Raw genomic sequence first — 22,646 nt, forward strand, 5'->3', positions numbered from 1 at the left:
AAAATCTGAAAGTTAATGATGGGAGTGGTTTACTGCTAACAAAACTGATCAAAACGCTTTCACAACTTTCGTATATTGCCTACATGAAATATACCACACAAAGAGAAGTGACTTTCGAAAGCTGTTTATTCATTCACAATTATTTTAAGATTCTTGTGGCCTACACAAAAGTACAGAAAAATACACGAGGACATACATCATGAAAAATGCCAAATTATATTGTTAACAGCAACAGCAGCAATAACAACGATCATGTTGACAATAATAATACAAATCAAATAATTAATAATAACAATAAAATTATATTAACACAACAGATGCTCAAAATGTCTCATACACGAGTCAGTTTTAGAATTTTAATAGACGTTTAATAAACATTTTAATATCGGTGTTTTTTTATTATTGTTTTTTATTAGAACTACAACAAAGAAAAATATACAATTATATCAAGACATCCAAATAAAAAAATAAAATAAAATAAAAAATTAACGTGGGTTTACACCCTACATTACAGATATAAATATAAAATTTTATATCGATATGTTTTGTTTTTCTCCTGTTTTACGCGCTGACGTCAGGCGTCACGTGATCTGAGAGTGCGGAAGTTTTGATCCTGAAAGACTGAGCGCCTTTAAGCAGCCGAACGTTTGCGCTTTTGGCATATAAATGGTCAGGTAAAGTGTTTCCTTTCTATTTTAACAGCGACATTTCATAGATATTTTATAGTTATCCGTTTGTATTTTTGGCCGCCGTGTTTTCTTCAGCGCTGATTGCAGGATGATCGCGTGACGCATATTAAATGAGAATCGGTGTAGTAATCGGCTGATTTGTTTCAGATAACTGTCATATTACTATTATGTTCTCTTATTAAAAGGTTTGCATTGTGACACACAACATAACCGTGATTATTCGACTGTATGCGAGTCATCATGTGACTGTCATTCGGTTAGAGGCTGGATCAGTGTTTCATGTTGCTGTATTAGATTAGACTCTTCTAGATTGGATCTAGATACGTGACCCATGTATCTTTGGGGGCAAAAAGCATAAATCCCACATGATATGAAATTTACATTTTCATACAGTGTCCACTGAAGCATAAATATTATGTGGGTTGCCAACTTCAGTGTGCAGAATATATTTGAATGTCATATTTAAGTAAAGCACATCACACATATCAGCTGCTACTTTAGCAAATTACAACACTAGATAATTGAAAATGACATTAAGACTTTATATTTCACAATTTGCTCATACAGATTGAACGATTCTTTGGTTTGTGTCTGTGTATGTATGTAGGATGACTCAGAAACGTTACCTGGAGGGACAGGTGTACTCTGTACCGCTCATCCAGCCGGATCTGAGGAGAGAAGAGGCTGTGCATCAGATCACTGATGCATTACAGTACCTGGAAACGATATCAACAGACATCTTTACTAGGTAAACACACATTTATACACACTCTTTTGTACTGCAGAGTGCTTTTGTGTAGATCAGAGATGTAAAAGCTCAGTATAATATTATAGCAGTTCACACAAATGTTACATATGAGTGCTACTTTTTCAGTCGTCCATCCAGGTCTCAAAAATAAGGATTTTTTTATAGATGGATATAGATTTTATGAAAAATATTTTTGGCATGTATGTTGCTTTAGCAACATATTTTGTATGTAACAAAAATATTTTTTATTTTTTTACATTTATTTTACTAAACAATATTTGCTATCAGTAATGAATTACATAATTTTTAATATATTATAATGAATTTTAAATATACAGTACTGCTTTTTTTTTTAAAGAAACTACTACTTTTATTCAGCAAAGATGCATTAAACTGATCAAAAGCAACAGTAAAATATTTATAATGTTACAAAAGATTTCTAGTTCAAATACAAGATGTTCTTTAAAACTTTCTATTCCAATAAATGTTTCTTAAGCAGCAAATCAACATATTAGAATGATTTCTAAAAGCTCACGTGACACTGAAGACTGGAGTTATGATTCTGAAATTTCAGCTTTGCTTCAGAGAAATAGATTACATATTCAAATGCATTAAAATAGAAAATAATATTTCACGATATTACTGTTTATTATTTAGATTATCAAATAAATGCAGCCTTGATGAGAGTTTAAATATGTTAAAATCTTATCGATCCCAAACAATATTTAAATCATTAGAATTAACGAACTTTCGGGAAATAACACATAGCAAATATTTATGTGTGCAAGCAAGGCATAAAAACACATGTACATGATCAACAAATATAAGATGTAGTCACGACGCAGCACTGGTCCTTTAAGGAAAGTGACAGCTCAGTCCGCTGGCCCAAAACACCCTCGCACCGGCCCCGGGCCGTCCTTATTGTTGCGCCTCGCTATTGAAGGAGGGAGCATGATTAGACCGTGTCAAAATAACAAAGGAGAGAAACACAATGAAAGGTGTGTGTTTTCCATGAGATGCAGTTGTGAGGGAGTGAGTGCTCAAATATGCTAATTCCAGCTGAACAGGCTGGAAAACCATCCACAGCGTTACCATGACAACATGGCACGTAGGGGTCCAGGGAACATATTTGTGTGTGTGTGGTGAAGCAGTGCGTTTCTAGGTCAGCTCCATTAAGCCTCTCCTTCCCCCCTTCTCTTTTAGTCATTCTTCTGTCATTTTCCCCCGTTTCTAATGGAGGGTCTTTTCAGATAGTGTGTAGTGCCATAGGCTACAGAGGAGCACACTGACTCAGTAGTGATGATAGGACTGTACACAGGCACAATTACGCTCTCACTCCCGCTGCATTTTGTTTATGTTTCAGGCTGGCGTATACTGTAGCTGCCTTCTGCAATCAAGGCATCTTTTTTCCCTTTTGCAATGTTTGTCCACAGAAACAGTTTAGAATGGACAAACAAAAGAGATACGCGGCTGGTAAACACAGATGGCTTACAAAAGGTGTAATGAAAAGACATTATAATATCAAGCCAGGACAAATGGCATTGGCATAGAGCCACCAAGGTCACAGTATACGTGCTGTTTCATCTTCTAATGTGCTGCAGTACACCATTATTCAGCATGATGTTTGGAAAAGTTTGCTTAAGAGTTTCTCATTCGTCCAGGTTCAGCTGTCACAAACAAGGCTGCATTGATTTGATAAAAAATACAATAAAAACTGTAAATGTTATTACAATTCGAAATAACTGATTTCTATTTGAATATATTTAAAAATGTAATTTATTCTTGTGATGCAAAGCTGAATTTTCAGCATCATTAGTGTCACATGATCCTTCAGAAGTGTCTTTACTGTCACTTTTGATCAATTTAATGCATTCTTGCTGAATAAAACTAATAATAAAATAAAAAGTCATCTTACTGACAAACATTTTTTTAAATGGTGAAATATTGCAGGGCTCTCTGGAAGAAGAGAATGCAATCTCAATGGGATTTTCTTGGTTAAATAAAGGAAAGAATATACTGTTTTAAAAAAAGCAGTGATGCACTTATAACCTTATTTCTTATAGCACATTAAACGCACAAAATTGCAAAATTTACAAAATTCAATTTGTACTTAATGCGGTATTTACATTCAGAAATACCTGTAAAACAGAATGAGTTTATTTGTCATAGGCAGATTAAAAATGTATTTTTTGAAATTGAAATGATCAATGTCAGTTAACCATCAAGCAAACACACTGGCTTAAACTGGATTCATTGTTTTAATCAACAACAAAGAAACTGAGAATGGCCTGAATTTTTGTGAAGTTCAGATCTAAATGTGTTCACCTGTATTCTGCAGCTATAGTTTGACTTGGTTTGATTTTGACAGGGTGTCTCAGAGTGTGGAGAAGAACCGTGCACACCTTCAGTCCGTCACAGACCGGATCAAACTGGCTCAGGCCAGAGTCCAGAAGATCAAAGGAAGCAAGAAAGCCACAAAGGTGATGCAGATGATTCAGACACAGAGAATCTGACAGTCAGTCACACAGCGTAGAACAGATGCGTGGAGCAGAATATGAATATGAGTTGTAGGTTGGGCATAAACTAATCATTAAAAATTAACAAGAAAGGTCTGGGTCATATTTTGCCTTAGTAACAATTTTTGTTTACATTAAGAACATTAACACTATTTTAGGACCATTAAGATTTTGACTGCTGTACTGTTTGAGCTGTAGGAATTTTGTACTTCTAATAATTGTACTGTAAATCACTTTGGATTAAAGCACCGACTAAATGACTAATTAATAATTATTGCACTGTACCGAGTGGTCATATGTCTGGTGTGTTTGTGCAGGTGTTCTCCAGTGCCAAATACCCCGCTCCAGAAAAACTGCAGGAATATTCGTCCATCTTTACAGGTGCAGTAGATCCTGCCTCTCAAAAGCGGCCTCGCTTTAAAGTTCAGAGCAAACTCCGCCCTCTGGATGACAAGGCCCTCCAGGTGAACAAATTCAGTCATTTGTTTTTTAGCTCCTGCTAAGTCTATATGGCTCGTATTTTGAATCATTGAAATAAATTGAATGTGAGCTAGCATTCTCTTTAAATTCTCTCTATATAATAAAGTTTTTTTTTTTTTTTAATAAATAAAAAAATCTGTCATAATTTGTCACTACAGTACAGATGTCACTCCTCTTTTTAATAATTTAATTTGTATATTTTTTCAGTATTTTTTTTTTTTTTTTTAGTTGGAATAGTATTAAAATATCAACTCTATTGCTGTGATTTTTATGGAACACTAGTAGAGACATTCGCAAATAAAATGAAGGAATAAGTTACCAATTTAATATTTAAAACATAATTCAATTAAATAAATCACTTTCTAAATGGACAAATTAAGAGGCATATTTAAAACAGTTTTTTTAAATTATGATTTAAAATGTAATTAAATAAATAATACGTAATTTAAAAAACAATTAAAACCGTTAAATTCATGCTTTAAAATGTAGTTAAATAAAATAATTAATAAATTAATAAATCATTTAAAATTTAAAAATACATTGATTAATGTAAATGTTGTTTAATAAAATAATAAAATAGTAAATTAGAAGTTATTTCTAAATGCACATTTTAAACCATCTGCTTTTCTTTGTCCATTTGTCAATTGCTTTCTTTGCTTTTCTCAAAACCTTTTCTTTATCCATTTGTTAACTGAATTTTAAAAAAGCCAAATGGATAGTTCTCTCATGGAGGTGACCAATCAGCTTTCAGCTCAATTTTACAAACCACGCAATGTTGTTAATTGAGGATATCTGTGAAAAAATCAGCATCAAATGATCTTTTTAAGAAGTTACTTCAAAGTTTAATACTAGGCTTGTAATGTCAAATTACAATATAAAACCATCAACACAAATTTATATTAATAATGTCTAATGAAATGACCCATAAATGTGTTTTATAGGAGAAATTGATGTATTTGTCAGTATGTGTAAACACTAAGAAGCGCTCAGAAGATGAGACAGAGGAGGGTTTGGGAAGTCTGCCGAGAAATGTCAACTCAGTCAGCTCCTTATTGCTGTTCAACACAACAGAGAACCTGTGAGTACACAAACACCTACACATATTGACTGAATGCTGCACTGCCGATGCAACCTTATTAATGCTCATATAATCAGCGCTGCCGATGTTTGTGTATTTTCAGCTATAAGAAATATGTGTTTCTTGACCCTCTGGCGGGCGCCGTGACTAAAACACACACCACGTTAGAGACGGAAAAGGAAGATAAACCATTTGACGCGCCACTGTCGATCACCAAGAGAGAGCAGCTAGAGAGACAGGTGAGCCGCTCAGTCATACCATGAATGAAGCGATATACTGAAAACAGGATGCAAGCTTAGTTCATATCTCTTTCATGCTTTCTTCTCAGACCGCAGAGAATTATTTCTATGTGCCAGACCTGGGGAAAGTGCCTGAGATCGATGTGCCGTCTTACCTGCCTGACTTACCTGGCATCGCTGATGACCTAATGTACAGCGCTGACCTCGGCCCAGGGTTCGCACCATCTGTTCCTGCCAGCAACAGCATCCCTGAACTTCCTTCATTTGGCACGGAGCATGACGAATCTAGTGGATCTGGTGGGATCATTATTAACATTAAATTATTGCAGATTTATAATTTTTTTGAGAAATTAATTTATAATTATGTAATTTTGAAAAATACAATTCATATATCATTACATAATTATAAACTATAAAATTATATATCATTTTGAAATATAAAAATACATCTCATTACTTTTATTTTTTAAAAAACATTATTTAATAATTGTTTGTATTTTAAGACTCTCATTTTAGGCTTGAGGCTCCGCCCCCTCCACCTCCTCCACCCCCTCCTCCACCAGAGCCAACTCGGGTATCAGTCCCGCCCCCTGGAACATCCCCAGCTCCGCCCCCTCCACCCCCACCTCCACCTATCACAGCAGACAGAACTGATGCCATGTCAAGTCAAGCCCCTCCCACAGGTAAAAGATTCATTTTCAGATTTATTGACTTTTTTTAGCGCAGTATGTCATTGCAGAGTTAGCATATAGGGAATTGCAAGTGTTTTTTTTTGTGTGTTTTTTTCCTGCACCAGCTGTTTTCAGACTGCAAAGGTGGTTAAGTGTTCAAAACCTACATTTATTTAAAACTATAACACACTTATATTTCTGTCTTCTACAAAAAAAAACAATCTTTTTTTTTTGTCCATATACACTACCATTCAGTTTGTGGTCGGTAAGTCTCTAATGCTCACCAAGGTTGCATTTATTTAATCAAAAATACATAAAAACAGTAATATTGTGAAATATTATTACAATTCTGATGGCAAAGCTGAATTTTTAGCATCATTACTCCAGTCTTTAATGTCACATGATCCTTCAGAAATCATTCTAACATGATGGTTTGCTGCTCAAGAAACTGTATTTTTGAGGAAACTGTGGTACATTTTTCAGAATTCTTCAGTTCAAAAGAACACCTTTTATTTGAAATAGAAATCTTTTGTAACATTATTTTATTAATTTAATGTATTCTTGCTGAATGAAATAATTAATTTCTTTAAAAAAACACACACTCACTGGCCCCAAACTTTTGTATGTTAGTGCATGTCAACCACTTTCTTTCATGTTTGTGTGTATCAGGTATAGTGAAAGGAGCCCCTACTGAGGTGGTAGAGCCGTCGGACGGCCGAGCCAGTCTGCTGGAGTCAATCCGAAACGCCGGCGGCATCGGCAAAGCAAACCTCCGCAATGTAAAAGAGCGCAAGATGGAGAAGAAAAAACAGAAAGAGCAAGAGCAAGGTCAGACGCCAGCAGTGTTTACACTCTGTTCTGAAAGCATACTGTCAAACAGGGTCAATTAGAGGGTGTTAACATTAGCTAAACTGTTATTAGGGTAAGAAACTTGTTAGTGATTGCTAATGGAAGCATTAAAAAAAAGCCAAGCCATATGTAGAAACTTTGGACCAGTAAGCAACATCCTAGTAACCACATAGGTACACCCCGACAACCATCCAGGATATATGTAAAAATATACATGCAGTTATTTCACAAGATGAATATATTAAGTGTACAAGAGTATTCATTTTTAAAACAAGAGGAATTCATTGTGTTTCAGTATCGCTGGTATAAGGAAGAGCGCTGTGGTATTTGGAAAGGTCAAAAGAGAAATTTACTTTCATTAAATCTGCCCTATTAAGTCTTTTTAAATCTGCTTGACATTTGCTCTGAAATCGACTGGCTCTGGACTCACAAAGTCTCAGATATTTCAAATTCTTCACTGATATATTATCAATGGATAAACTTTGTGGTCTTTTGAATTTGCCATCTCTGAGAGGTAATTCCTAATGATTTAGGAGTTGGGTGAGAGTAAATGCCACACTTAAGATTTTAAATTAACGCAATGTAATCAATTTTGCCACTTGTTATTCTCCTGAAATATGCACTGTTTGCTGCAGAAAATAACAAAGGCAGTTTTTTTTTGTTTTTTTTCCCTGATGAACACAAAAGATGTTTAGCAGAAAATCCAACCTGCTATTTTCTTTTCAATTAAAGTTAATGGGAAACGGATGCTGTGGACTAAAAGTGATCCATATGACTTGTACAGTATATGACTTATTAAGCTTCAAACTTTTTTGGTTCTGCAAAATGTTTCAATGTTTATCAAAGTCGCTCACCAAGGCTGTTTTTTTTTTTTTTTGCTCAAAAAACATTTCTTATCATTGTCACTGTTGAAAACAGTTGTGCTGCTCAATATTTTTGTAGAAACCATGATACATTTCTTTCAGGATTCTTTGATTCCATTTGAAAAAAGAATTCTTTAGTAATATTATAATGTCTTTACTGTAATTTTTTTTTTTTACATCCTCGTAGTGTATAGTCTTCTGAAGCCATGTAATGTGTAAAATTCATTGAGAAAAAAAAAAAAAAACTTATATTTCTTTTGCATAACCTAACAGTTGTCTTTTTTTCCAGTTGGGGCAGCGGTGAGCGGTGGAGACCTGATGTCTGACCTCTTCAATAAATTGGCCATGCGCAGGAAAGGTGCGTTTGAAACCTTCATTTTAACGCCTCAGTCTCAGTGTTTTCATCGCACCTGATGCATTTTTCACTGTGAATATTTGACAGGTATCTCTGGTAAGGGCCCGGTGGGCGGAGACTCATCTGAAGCACCTGCCAGCTCCGGCGGCGCGTTCGCCAGGATGTCAGATGTGATCCCGCCCCTTCCAGCGCCACAGCAACCCACTGTAGACGATGAAGAGGACTGGGAGGCGTAACCATGGCGACCCAGAGTTGAGTGCGCAACTCAAGATTGGAGAGCTGAAATCCTCATAGACAGGGTCTGGAGATATTGTCTCTCCAAGGAGAGCTGTGGAGTGTTGAGTGAGACGTTTGGTCTCGTTTTGTAACCTGAAGGTCGGTGAATTAACACAAGTGTAAGATGATGTGTTCTATATGTCATTAAAACCCTTATAGTCTGAAAGATTTTTTTTATTAAAGTCAACATGACATCAAAATTCACTATTTACATTCTTCATTCATATTTTGGTCATCTGTGCTTGATTCATCAGTGCAGATCATTTAAAAATTTTGAAAATGTAAACTTTCTAGCAAATTTAATCACTTTAATATTTTTATAATATTAAATACAATGATACTATTATACTGTAAAATAAAAAACAAATATATAAGTATAATTTACAGAACAGAAAATTTCATTTCTATATAATACTTAATTTCTTGACTTTCAAATGTTAAACTATAGAGCTTCAATTTCTTCAAGCATTTAAAAAATAAAAAAACCCATTACAAAATACAAAAATCCATATAATATGGAAAAATCCTGTCTGATACATAATATGCATAGACTTCCTGGATGAGCTACAGTATGCAGCAGGGCACATGGTATCCCATAATGCAATGTGCTTGACTGTACCTTCCATTTCCATTATGATGAATGAACTGGAAGTCATACCAACTGCCATTTCATATCATCATTTTGAATTAATATTTAACAGACTAGCAAATGTAAAAAAATTGGATTGAAAAAGTCAAATTGACTGTTTCTGATCATTTGTGCATGATTTATCAAAAATTTCAAAATGCTTCTTTGTAATCTTTACAAAATCAAAATTTAGTAACTTACTCCATTTTTTAAATGACTTTCCTTTTCATCTGATGCCATCTCATCCACACAAGCACTTGGTAAATATTAATGTTACCCACTTTAACTCGTAAATCTCACATTATTGTTGTCTTATGTTGACTTTAATAATTAATTGCACTTTTTGATGAACATTTTTCACTACTCGTGCACATTCAAAATAATGTGACTTCATGAAGTTGATGGTGAAATAACTATTGTTCCTTGAGGAAGGAAAGAATGTAAAAAGCAGGTTGTATTTTTTGATATTTTGTTTTACATGCTCAAAAACATCTCTGGTATTAGTATCTTTAGCACAGGAAATAAACTCTAATCTACTATGATTGTTTTAGCCCATCTGAGCGAGTCTGTTGGCTTCACATTTTGGATTACAAACACAGAAACCAATCCAGTCTTGTAAAAATCAGCTTTAATCAAATGAAAGTCAAGAAATGAACCTGAGGACAGAGGCGGCAGAACTCCGCCTCAATAATTCACAAGGCCAGAGTAATCCAACAAACATCCATAATGCAGGACACAGTGTAGTATTTTTACACACGCGGCTCGGCCCTGTCGAGTCGATGACTTCAGAGCGGCGGTCTCTGTCGCTTCTCCAGGAAGAACTGCGGAATCAAATAAAGGCTCAGACAGGGAACATACGGCTAACAAATCATCCTCATCCTGTCATCCTCGACTTCCTGTCATTAGAACAGACCCAGCTGGAGAATCTGTGTCTCATTAAAACAGCACGCAGCTGGAGAGACGCACACGAGCCCTCGGTCGCACTTCACATGCTCCTGTCTATCACTCTGCCACAATCACATGCTATCTACTATTTGAGAAATGAAGCTGAATGCATCAAGCAAGTGATCAACTAAGGACAGAAAAAGGAAGAAAACCATTTTTTTCTCCTTTTAAATTATTTGTATTTTATTATTATAAAATTAAAGTATACAAATTAAATCAATAAATGCACAGTATGCATCAGGGATGTGATTTTTCCATATTTCTATGAATTTATGTATTTTGTAAAATGGTTTTTGAAAGATATGAAAGCAAAGAAATAAAGACAGAAATATTAGTATTGAAATTTTTCTGTTCTGTAAAAAGAAATAAGAATTAAAGTATTAGTAGTTATGACTATCTTTATGTCTTTGATTTCAAATATTAAACCATAGAACTTTTCTTTTCACAGAAAATTTACAAGATACAAAAGTCCATTTAAATATGGAAGAGATCACATCCCTGATGCATACTGTACATAGTATAGTGCTGTACATTTCCACTATGATGAATGAACTGGAAGTGATATCAACAATTTTGAATCTTATTGACTTCAATGTTGCTAATCTACTCAAATATTAAGACATTTTAACAAAAACTGGATTGAAAATGCAAAATATTAATTTCTGAGATAAATCACTTGCTGTATAAACATGCAACGTAAAAAAAACATTTGACCACAATACTGCTGTTTGAATTTGTTGCATGCTGTTTCATGTACAATTAAAATCAAAAAAGTAGGCAGTATATATAACGTACTGCACAGTACGCTTACCCTCCTGATGCTGGCGAAGGCGGGACCGAATGTCGTGGGTGTGTGCGTGCTGGATTGAATCCATTCGGGAAGTTTCTGCAGCGTGCCTGATCGGGCGTACCGGTGATCACACAAAACTATACATGCGTAATCACCACGATGACGAATCGCACGACCTGCGTGAGGTGAGGAGAGAAACTGAGCTTTACTCTACTATTACTCATCTCAAAGACTGTTAGAAAGCAGACTGCATACTAGTCTTAAATGGAATAAATAATAAAAGTACTATGCTAATAGGCTATTCTTTTTGTATTACAATCTGCATTTGTGTGCCCTTTGTTAAAACAGCATTGAATTCCAGGAGTACAGGGCTCCGCCTACCAATAGACTGATTGACAGCTTTCATGCACAGATTCTCAATCAGGGCCTTCCCAGGACTTTTACCACCAACGTGAGGCTGAAACAGAAGGGAGAGAGTTAGAAATGGCAGATTTTTCCCAAATGCATCATCCTGTAGGACGTCTCACCATGTTCTTGTCCAGGTAAGCCATCTTCTCCTGCAGCTCCGGTGACTTTATGTTGGGATACGGCATTCCAACCATAACAATACATCTAAACACAAACACAAAAGTGTTTCATTCAGTGACTATTGTTAATTCATTTCTAGTATATTATTTATTATATACTGTGCAGTATACACGAAATACAATTTTTTTTACAAAACAGTGAAGCGGTATGCATCAAGCATTATTTTAATATAATTAATATAGTCTTCAGTAATATTAGTATATTTTACATTTATTTTAATTTTAGTTTTAGTTTTTCATGTTAATGTTTTTTTTTTTTTCAGTTTTAATTTTTATTTCAGTTCTAGTTTATTTTCATTAATTTTAGTACTAAAACAACAAAAAAGAAAACTATTTGTTATATGAATTCTTTTTTATTTTTATATCTTCAATTTCTATCTTGGTTTAAGTTTTAGTCATTTTGTCGGGGGTTTGAAGGTATTATTTGTTTTTGTTTTCAGTTTTAGTTATTTCATTTTATTTTAGATTTAGTCATTTTAGTACTTCAACTTAAACTAAAAAATGGAAATGTTGCAACTACTACTATTAAGTCTTAGTATCAGTTAATGAAAATAATAGTAATATATATACTATATTGTATATGCAGCGAAATATTCTATATTGTTGTCATGTCATAGTGTGCTTCATTGCATATGGCACATTTCTGGTATTTATGCATACTGCTTACAGTTTACATACTGCAATAATAGTATGGCATGCAATTCTGAACACAGTTTTACCTGCCCAGGTCATCAGAGAAGTTGATTCCTTCACTCATTTTCCCTCCTACTACAGAGAATAGCAGCGCCCCTGTCTGGCCACCTCCGGCATTACTGCAGCGCTGCATTAACGTAACGCACCACAACTCGTCATTTACCATAGATTTAAACAGACAAACCTGTTCTAATTTACTTGTTAGTATAGTAATATTCACACACTAACACACCTGTATACACTTGGAATAGTCACTGAGCACCTGCTCAACCTGACTGGCTTTTTTCGGCTCCTGGAAAATCTGAAACAGACAAAGAACATCTGAATTCATGTATAAACTGACTTGGGATGGTAGTGCCGGTGTTTGTGTACCTTCTTCTTAGACTCTAGCCTCTGTAGGACGCCAGTACTCTCCCAGTGTCCCAGAATCCTCTTTTCATATTCGTAGGAGGGGAAGAAACAAACCACGCCCCCTGGCACTATGTTACATAGGTTTGAGAGAACACGGCCCGTCTCCTCCATCTGAGATAGGTAACAGGTATAAAGAAAATGCTGATCATATTTTTGTTATTGACTGGTTTTTCTTTTTTTGAAAGAAGTCTCTTATGCTCATCAAGGCTACATTTATTTGACCAAAAAATACTGTGAAAACAGTAATATTGTGAAATATTATTACAACTTAAATTCAAATTTCACTATATCAGGTTTCTGCAATTTTATAAAGATAATTTCAAGGCTTTTTAAAAACCTTTTTAAGACCAAATAAAGAAAATTTAAGAAATTAAATTAAAGGGAATACAATACGTCAATATTTTACTTTTTAATTAATTTTACACACAAAAAAAGTAGCTTAACAAGGATATGAAATCAGTTTTACTGCTCCTTCTGATCACACTGCACAAAAGTCATGTTCTACCTCAGTATTTTTGTCAAATGTCAAACTTCTTAAATCAAGGTAGATGCAAAAATGACATAAGATAAGAAGTCTTTGTTTTCTGACATGTATTAAAATGAAGTGAATTAATGATATAAAAATGACACATCTGCCAAGGGGCTCACAAAAATCAACTTAATTCCAATGAAAAACAAGCTTTCATATGCCATTTACAAATATTTGTTCTTGTTTTAAAGTTAAGTTTGTCAAAATAAAACAATACTTTCTATATTACTATATATGTATTATATTTAATTGTACAACTGATGATACTTTGTTTATGATGATAATTTAAGACAAGCAGATTTTTGTTGTGTTTGCTTGCAACCATCTGTGGTAGTTTTAATTTGCTCATGTAAGTTTTACCATCTGTGGCGTGTCTCTAGTTTGAAAAGTGAACTCCAACTGTTGTCCTGAGGGGCCGGCGCAAAGGACTATGGGTAGGATGTTCTCAGGGGGTATGACATGACCTGAAGCCATTATGCAAGAGTTACACACATAATAAGCAACATTGCAAGATAGCAAGAAGAAATATGCACAATACCATAAACTCACCACATGAGAACTCTAAAATATGGTCTTCTGTAACCCCGGCGGAAAATAGAAGCTGCTCTTTAAAATCAGCAACCTGCAAAACATGAACACAAAATCAGTCTTGCTTTCAGAGAAATGCAGAGAGAATGCTCTTCGTCTTTAATATGTCTGTTTAAGGTTATGTAACTGAGACAGCTGTGTCACTGTGTCCAACAGTGCTTGTGAAGTGTGTGTGTGTGTGTGTGTGTGTGTGTGTGTGTGTGTGTGTGTGTGTGTGTGTGTGTGTGTGTGTGTGTGTGTGTGTGTGTGTGAGTGTGTGTGTGTGTGTGTGTGTGTGTGTGTGTGTGTGTGTGTGTGCTGACAGGCTGCATGGTTCCCCCAGCGATGATCACGGCCCTGCACTCCTGGATGATCTGTGCAAAGTGAACTGCGGCGTTCAGCAAGAGAAACTTCAGACTGCACTGAGAAAGACATGCTGGAGAAGAAAGGAAAATTATGTGTGAGAGACAATTTCATACGTGTATCCATGTGCATGTGATCAAATATTCACTTACCCTGCCTTTGTATCACAACTCGTCCGTCTTTGTTGGCGTTAGTGAGGGCAAACAGGAAACTTTCGACCAGCATCATTGGAGAAGCCATGATTGGTTTGTCTTCTACTGCCATCTGCTGCTCTGAAACATCTAGAACATCAAATCCACACTGCTTCTCTGTGTATAACCAGGGTGTTTGAGGAAGTAAATGTTGCCTGTACCTGTAGGTTTGTTCTGAAGCGTCTGCAGGAAGCGTCCCAGTCCTTCTATGCGACGGCTCTCTTTGTTCTTAGATCCGGAGTGTGTGTTTACACCACTGCCTTCATATTTCTCCACAAATCCAAACAGCTACACAAGACATGGATCATCTGTGTGTGTTTGTGTTCATTTTTTTAAATGTGTCATCATAAATGTGTTCTCATACTCACCTTTTGGCTGATCATGCTCTTCTCAAAATATTTCTGAACCTTCAAAAGATGGATTAAACCACATTAAGGACTCTACCAATGTCATTTTATAAATATACAATAACATTGATATATATATATATATATATATATATATATATATATATATACAAAAATCCTAAATGAGAATGCTGCATTGGCAGCTATCTGAAATAAAATTTCAGTTTAAGTTAAATTACTAAAATAACTAAAACTAAAATAAAGCTAAAAAATAAAAATGTATTTAAACATAAAAATGACAATAAAAGCTAATTCCAAATATTAATAAATAATATAATGGTATAGTTTATAATAGTAAAAGTTTTTGTTCACATTGTATATGTGTGTATATTTATTATGTATATCAGGGGTGCAAACTCATCAGGGGTGAAAAAGGTGACAAACCAAACTATAGGCTAACATACACTACCAGTCAAAGGTTTTTGAACAGTAAGATTTTCGTTTTTTAAAGAATTCTCTTCTGCTCACCAAGCCTGCATTTATTTGATCCAAAATACAGCAAAAACAGTAACATTTTGAAATATTTACCATTTAAAATAACTGTTTTCTACTTGAAAATATTTTAAAATGCTAGTTATTCCTGTGATTTCTAAGCTGAATTTTTAGCATCATTATTCCAGTCACATGATCCTTCAGAAATCATTCTAATATTCTGATTTGCTGCTCAAAAAAACATTTATTATTATGTCGAAAACAGCGGAGTAGAATCTGATTCTCTGCCAGTAGGAGGCGCTTTGAGAGCGGAAGAACTAGCGGTTTCCCGGTAACGGCTGTAATCTTATCAGCTCCGCTCATGAACGCTACTTTATCAGATAAAATGAAAATAACATCAAAACTATTCTGAAGACAGTATGTTCCCTTCAGAGATACATTCATATAAATCACCCGCTTTTGAAACGTGCAGGGCTCATGTTTATTCAACGAAGTCAAACGCCACAAATAAATCTATGTATGGGAAACACTGGTAATGTATATCGAAATATCGGAAATGTGTTTAAAAATCATATCACCGTTATTGAAAAAAATTATATCGTGATACATATTGATATTGAATTATTGTCCAGCCCTAGCTTAGCGCTGCCTCCACTTGAGCTGAGTGATACTAATATTACTGTATATTAAACAGTATGCTTTACTTGTAGGTCGAACAGTTCTCAAATCGACTTCATGTCAGAGTAATAGCTGATATGCGAGACAAATGAGACTGAGGAGCATTTTGCAAAGGGTAGCGAACTAATGCAGCGATAACGTAACTTACAATCTTCATAGCTATTGCAACAGCAGCCTCATGCAAAAAAAAAACCAGCAGCTCACGCGGTAATCACCATTTATACTGGAACACCATAATTTACAGCAGATACAAATGCATTCGGTCCTGCTCTACAGTGAACTTAATTTAGCTAGCTACAAACAGGCTAATCTAAACACCAACATAGCCCAATTACTTCAAAAATAAGTTGCTTGCCGTTAGCTTGTTCCTTCACATTTTACATAGCCTCTGGAAATATGGACAGTTGCCTGCAGCGTCTAAAAGTTATGCTTCAGGAGTGAGATTGGTTGGTTGAGGGAAAGAACATTAAGGTAAGCCAATCAGAGGCAGAGTAGGGCGGGGCCATTCCTTTGCCAACAGGGGGAAAAAACGCTACAGGTGACCTGACACAGATGAGGCGCAGATACGACCCCCCCCCCAATTGTTTTAAAAATTTTTTTTTTTTTTACAGATCTACACGATTCACGTGAATGACCTATTTCAAGGTGAAAACGGCGAATTTCGCCGAAAAGTGACAAGTTTGCACCCCTGGTATATATAAATACACACACACACACATGTATATATTTAAGAAAAATATGTTACGTTTATTTATTAAATATATTTATATATAATAAATTATATGAATATAAATATGTACATGTAAATATTTTCAAAATATATACTGTATGTGTGTGTATTTATATATACATAATGAATATACACAATATACACATATATACAATGTGAACAAAAACTTTTACTATTATAAACTATATTTTATTTATTATTATTTACACAGATATATTATGTAAATAAAAACTATTATTTTGGATGTGATTAATTGTTTGACAGCACTAATATATAAATATATAATAACCAATAAATTTGGTGTAGTGTTGTTATTGTTAATTGAAATAAAGCTGAAATAAAATAAAATTGAAATATTTGATGAAAAATGAAAACTCAAATGAGAATGAGAAATGTTGCACTGGTTCTGAAAAAAAAATGTTTAAGATGAATTAAAATGACTAAAACTGAAATAAAAATAAGCATAATTAGAAACATTTAAAACAAAACAAAATTATTATATATATATATATATATATATATATATATATATATATATATATATATATATATAAATAATAATGAGTCAGTGTAGTACCTTAAAAAGATTTATGTTATCAACTTGAGCCTTAAACAGGAAGTCATTGATTGTCAGCAGCTCGCTTCCTGTTGTGTAAAAGAATTCAAAATCTGAACTTTTTTTTAGAAATACTTCATGAAGGAAGAAAACATTTAGGAGTGAAAAAGTTTCTTGTGCTCTGCGTGCTGGTTGTGTTTGTTTACCTGGTTGGCAGGACTGAGTGTTCGGATTCTGACCCACTTTACCTGTTAACAGGAAACCACAGTAATAAACCAGCTAGATAAAATGAGATGGAACAAGATAAAATACACAAACAACACGATCTGCCACACAGCTGACCTCCAAGTGTGCGCACAAGTCCCTCCAGCACAAACAGGATCTGTTTGATGTACATCAGATTTTTGGCCTTCAGTCGACTTCTGCAACCATACAACACAATGAGATTCAATGATAGAGTGACCTGATGTCTAAAACATTACTTTAGTAGCTAGCAGACTTCAATTTCATTTTGAATGACCTTTCATTATGCTTTTTCCTTTTCACATTAAAGGAAAGGTTATGTTTCTTGAGCAGCATATTATAAAGATTTCTGAAGGATCATGTGACACTGAAGACTGGAGTAATGATGCTGAAAATTCAGCTTTGCATCACCGGAATAAATTACATTTTAAAATATATTACAACAGAAAATAATTATTTTAAATTGCAATAATATTTCACAATATTACCGTTTTTACTGCATTTTTAAAACAAATAAATGCAGCTTTGATAGCACAAGAGACTTAACTTTTAACATTTTTGACAGCATCAGATTGACTCACTTTCATTGTGTGAACATTCTGTAAAAGTTATCTTTTTGTGTTCCACAGAAGAACAAAAGTCATATGGGTTTGGAACAACATGAGGGTGAGTAAATAATAAACTTTACCCTAAATTAGATGTATAGAAGTGTGTTGTATTTTTACCTGTAGCGCTCACAGTACTGAGAAAGCTGTGAATGAGCCCTGCAGAGCTGAAAAATAAGAAACGCACATCAGTTAACCACCAGTCTGACTACACTAGATCTGATCAGTGAGTTTGTGTGTCCGTGTACCTGTGCTCCACTGATTTCTGTGCTGTGGATGGCTGAGATGGTGTCGGTCAGATTATGAGCCTCATCTATAATGACAATCTGATCCTTTAGTTTGATCCCGGACGCTTTGCGGGTGGAAGCATGGAGCAGCGACTGATACGGCAACACCACCACCTGAGAAAGAGAGAGAAAGACTGAATGCACAGGGTTGTATATGAGCCAGAGTGTGTTGCATCAGGTGTGTGTGTACCTGAGCTGCTGGTATGGCCATCCTCGTGCTGTAATAAGGACACGTGTGTGTTTCCCGACCGTGCTGCAGGAGCTGCTCCACATCTCGCACCTTCACCAGCACCTCGTCCCTCATCGCCATCAAACTTTCAAAACCCGAGAAGGGACACGTCGCCTTGGCAAAGCCGCGTTGCCGTTTCCTCTCAGAGTCTGATGCCTTTTCTTGTTTCTCTGCAGATGGAGGTCAGAACTTCAACATTTAGCTCATGTCATTCTCGCCTGATTATGTTATCATTGGGTGATTTGAAATCTGGCAGAGATTATGATGACGTTTCTGACCGTGTTTGTTTTTCTGCATTTCTAAACAGCGGTCGTTCATCATTTGGACGTTTCCGAGCCGGACGACCTCTGGATTAATGCACAGGTTCTAAAAACGGCAAAATGACAAACATCATCTAATTGCCCGTTTATGGATGCATAAGAATTTATTGTTGAAAATTGGCCTTGCATTGTGGCAGCACTGATTTTCCACAAAAAATGTAAAAGCTGAATTTTTGTTACACTCATTATAAATTATTATGTCATGTTAAAACTGATTATTGAATGATCATATCATTATACTTATACTTATTTTTTAAGAAATGAATACTTTTATTTAGCAAGGAACTGATCAAAAGTGACAAAAAAAACAAAAAAACATGCTATTTCAAATAAATGCTGTTCTTTTGAACTTTTCATTCATCAAAAAATCCTAAAAAATAGTTTCCATGAAACTGTTAAGCAGCACAACTGTTTTAAAAATCGATAATAATGAGAAATGTTTCTTTAGCAGCAAATCAGCATATTAGAATGATTTCTGAAGGATCATGTGACACTGAAGACTGGAGTAAAGATGCTGAAATTCAGCTTTGCATCAAATTACATTTGAAAACATTTAAATAGAAAGCAGATATTTAAAATTGTAATAATATTACTGTTTTTACTGTATTTTTTTAATCAAACAAATGCAGCCTTGGAGAGAATAAGAAACTTATTTCAGAAACACTAAAAAGTTTTAAGATACCAAACGTTGGTATATGTTGAATTATTGTTAGTGTTTTTTATTAATAGTGATAAAAGAATCACAATGACATTTCTGTGTGCATGTTTACCTGTCTGGAGCCCAGGTTAACCAAGCGAACAGCGGCCCCGTATGGACTCTTCTGCACCTCGTGCACAAACTGAGCCAGCTGAGAGTGAGTTCGGCTACAGTAATAAATCTAAAGATGTAAAACATATTGTTAAACATGCACAAACACCTTGTTCACCAATGCAGGGTAGAAAAAAGTTTTAACATGCACCTTAGTGACATGATCCTCCTCCAGATCTTCATCATCGTCCTCATCACACAGCCTGCGGAGGAAACGCTATGAGAACTCAAGGCTGGAAAACACACACACACACACACGTTCGTTTTTGTGAAAAGTGGGGACATCCCATAGGCGTAATGGTTTTTATAGTGTACTTACTGTATGTGCTATTGCCCTACACCAACCCTACACCTAAACCTACCCCTTACAGGAGACTGTGCATTTCAACTTTCCCCAAAAAAACCTCACTCTGTATGATTTATAAGCGTTTTGAAAAGTGGGGACATGGGTCAATGTCCTGAGATGTCACCTTCACCTTGTAATACCTAAGTCATACCTTTGTCATTAAACAAATCTATGTCCTGACTTTTCACAAAAACGCACACACACACACACACACACACATTCAGTCATCCATAAACACAATCAATACCTGGTCTTGGGTGTGGCCTCATCATCACTCTCATATTCTGCTACAATAAGCCCCTCCTCCTCTGGATTGTGTGTCTCTGACTCCGCCCCCTCTTTGCTTAGCTGGAGTAATTTGACAGCCTCATCTTCTTCACTGGCCTGTTAAAGGTACAATAAGCAACCTGATACTTTTACTGGGTAGATATAATATCCATGAGCAACTGAAATAGCAGATACATACTCAAGTTTAAGAACTAATTAAGAACTAAATCATAAAACCTTGTTTATTTCCAGGTACAGATGATTAAAAAAAAGTCCCAGATCCCACTGTTCATGCACTCACTTTTCTCTTCATGGCATATCTGAGCTGGGCATTGTGTCGGATCATCTCCAGTCTCTCCTCTCGCTTCTTCCGTTTCAGCTCTTCATCCTGAATGAAATTGAGGACAAGCATGATATTTTTTAAAACTTCTTAGACAGCAGTTTTCAGTTTTTTAGATGCCACAGACCCTCATATATAATAATCCTTGTGCAAAGGACCCCCATCGTAAAATTTAAAAAGTAGCTAAATATTTTAATATATAAAGACCCAATTTCTAAATAATTAAATATTATTCGGAAAATATTTGTGTTTGTTTGTTTTTTTACAATGCATTATTAAATTTTCTGCTCACTATAAAACTATATTGTTAGATGTAATATTAATTTATTTGATGATTTAAACCAAACTACGTATTTATATTAATAGAAATTGTAACCAAATTATTTAAATCTTAATTTTTTATTATTTATTTATTTGTCATTTTTGTATTTGTAAAGCAAGGGACCACAATCCTAAAATTTAAAAGGCAGCTATACTTTTTTAATATATAAAGACACCATTCATAAATAATTAAATTAAATATTATTTGAAAATAATATTTAGAATATATAAATTTTTTAACATTACATAATTACAATTTTCTACTCACTGTACTGTTAGATGTATTATTATATTTATCTGATTATTTTAATCATTTTTTAATTAAAATTTTTTTTATTTGTAATGTGAGGGACCCATCCTGCAATTTAACAGGCAACTAGGATATATATTTTATATATATATATATAGAGAGAGAGAGAGAGAGAGAGAAAATATAGTTTTTTTACATTACAATATTAAATTTTCCACTTACTGTACTGTTATATGTATTATGTATTAATATATTTGATTATTTTAAGAATTTTTGTTTATTTTATTTATTTGTATTCTTACACTGCTTTTCTCTAAAGGTTTTCACTAGCTAGGACCCAGGTTGAAAGCACATGACTTGGTCTGATGAACTGTGAGAGGCACATAATAATTCTAATACCTTTAACTTGTTCACAATGTCTCTCTCTGCTTTCTTCTGCACAAACTCAGACACCCAGTCTGGCTCTGATGTTCGGCTGGTGCTGTTCTCCTTCACAGCATCACACTTCTTCTCCGGTCCATCCAGAAGTTTAGCAGCCTCCTGTTTCTTCTGCTCCTCGTAGTCCCTCAGCCATGTCAGTGCACCACATATAAGACTCAGAGATTTTCCCTGCAGGATCAAACACAAGAGAGCTTAGACATTCACTGTCATCTTAAATGAGACGGTGAGATGATCTCATGCGCAGACTGACCGTGCCAGTGGGACTCTCGAATATACCGACTTTCCCCTGATCCAGAGCAGTGTAAAGGGCCTCCATGAAGCTCTCCTGGATGGGATAGGGCTGGAACGGGAAAGGAAACCGACTCCTGTTGCTCTCCATGTCATATAATCAGGATCAGGTCAGATTCCTGCATACACCACATACACTGCATTTGGCCGAGTCAAACTGACACTAAACTCCTCACAGAATCAACGGAACATGACTTAAGTTCATATCTAAATCTGTCGCTTTTCCCGTGTAATTACATTGAGATCACAGATGGCAACAAAGAAATATCACCTGTTATTTCATAATAAAGAAAAACTAGATCTGGCAGCGTAAACTTCCTCGAACAACCGCGCCAGTCTTCTGCTTCAGCCAATGAAAACGAGGGAAAACTTCTTAGCGCATAGGGACCAGCGTCAAATTTTAGCTTTTGGTTTTTATTTGATCGTTACTGCTTTTATTATATATGTCTTGTTTTATTTTATATATTTTTAGTTGTTGTTCTATACTTGCCACAAGTTCATGGACGTTGTTTGGCACGAATAAAGATAAAAAATTGTAATCTGACTACAAAAACATGACTAACCATTTTTTCGTTATTGACTGTAGTTAAGATTTTAGGGACGGTGCCTAAGATTGCTAGTCAATTCTAG

The 22,646-nt window shown here is 35.0% G+C and overlaps 2 protein-coding genes across 3 annotated transcripts; one reads left to right on the forward strand and one right to left on the reverse strand.

Moving 5' to 3' along the window:
* Positions 1 to 558: 558 nt before the first annotated feature.
* Positions 559 to 9,934, forward strand: wash1 (WAS protein family homolog 1). The gene is made up of 11 exons (XM_058751875.1): positions 559 to 674; positions 1,297 to 1,437; positions 3,806 to 3,917; positions 4,271 to 4,417; positions 5,375 to 5,511; positions 5,615 to 5,750; positions 5,840 to 6,047; positions 6,254 to 6,433; positions 7,091 to 7,249; positions 8,423 to 8,491; positions 8,576 to 9,934. The coding sequence occupies exons 1-11, from the start codon at positions 667 to 669 to the stop codon at positions 8,722 to 8,724; spliced, it is 1,446 nt and encodes a 481-aa protein (XP_058607858.1). The 5' UTR covers positions 559 to 666; the 3' UTR covers positions 8,725 to 9,934.
* A 61-nt stretch (positions 9,935 to 9,995) lies between these two features.
* ddx11 (DEAD/H (Asp-Glu-Ala-Asp/His) box helicase 11) lies at positions 9,996 to 22,502 on the reverse strand. 2 transcript variants are annotated; one of them, XM_058751861.1, is made up of 27 exons: positions 22,288 to 22,502; positions 21,979 to 22,135; positions 21,687 to 21,896; positions 20,678 to 20,764; positions 20,357 to 20,493; positions 19,915 to 19,966; positions 19,726 to 19,833; positions 18,914 to 19,001; positions 18,597 to 18,805; positions 18,368 to 18,520; positions 18,240 to 18,286; positions 17,614 to 17,693; positions 17,478 to 17,519; positions 17,293 to 17,360; positions 14,837 to 14,875; positions 14,630 to 14,756; positions 14,430 to 14,558; positions 14,238 to 14,350; positions 13,897 to 13,969; positions 13,708 to 13,811; positions 12,780 to 12,929; positions 12,640 to 12,708; positions 12,434 to 12,534; positions 11,655 to 11,739; positions 11,509 to 11,584; positions 11,149 to 11,303; positions 9,999 to 10,213 (listed from the first exon to the last, which is right to left on the reverse strand). In XM_058751861.1, the coding sequence occupies exons 2-27, from the start codon at positions 22,105 to 22,107 to the stop codon at positions 10,178 to 10,180; spliced, it is 2,667 nt and encodes an 888-aa protein (XP_058607844.1). In that variant the 5' UTR covers positions 22,108 to 22,135; positions 22,288 to 22,502; the 3' UTR covers positions 9,999 to 10,177. The 2 variants fall into 2 exon arrangements, with proteins under 2 accessions (XP_058607845.1, XP_058607844.1); XM_058751862.1 differs by having other exon boundaries at positions 9,996 to 10,213; positions 14,430 to 14,549; positions 21,979 to 22,502.
* Between the last annotated feature and the right edge of the window lie 144 nt (positions 22,503 to 22,646).

Source organism: Onychostoma macrolepis, chromosome 18, assembly GCF_012432095.1.
Source record: "Onychostoma macrolepis isolate SWU-2019 chromosome 18, ASM1243209v1, whole genome shotgun sequence".
NCBI classification, from domain to species: domain Eukaryota; kingdom Metazoa; phylum Chordata; class Actinopteri; order Cypriniformes; family Cyprinidae; genus Onychostoma; species Onychostoma macrolepis.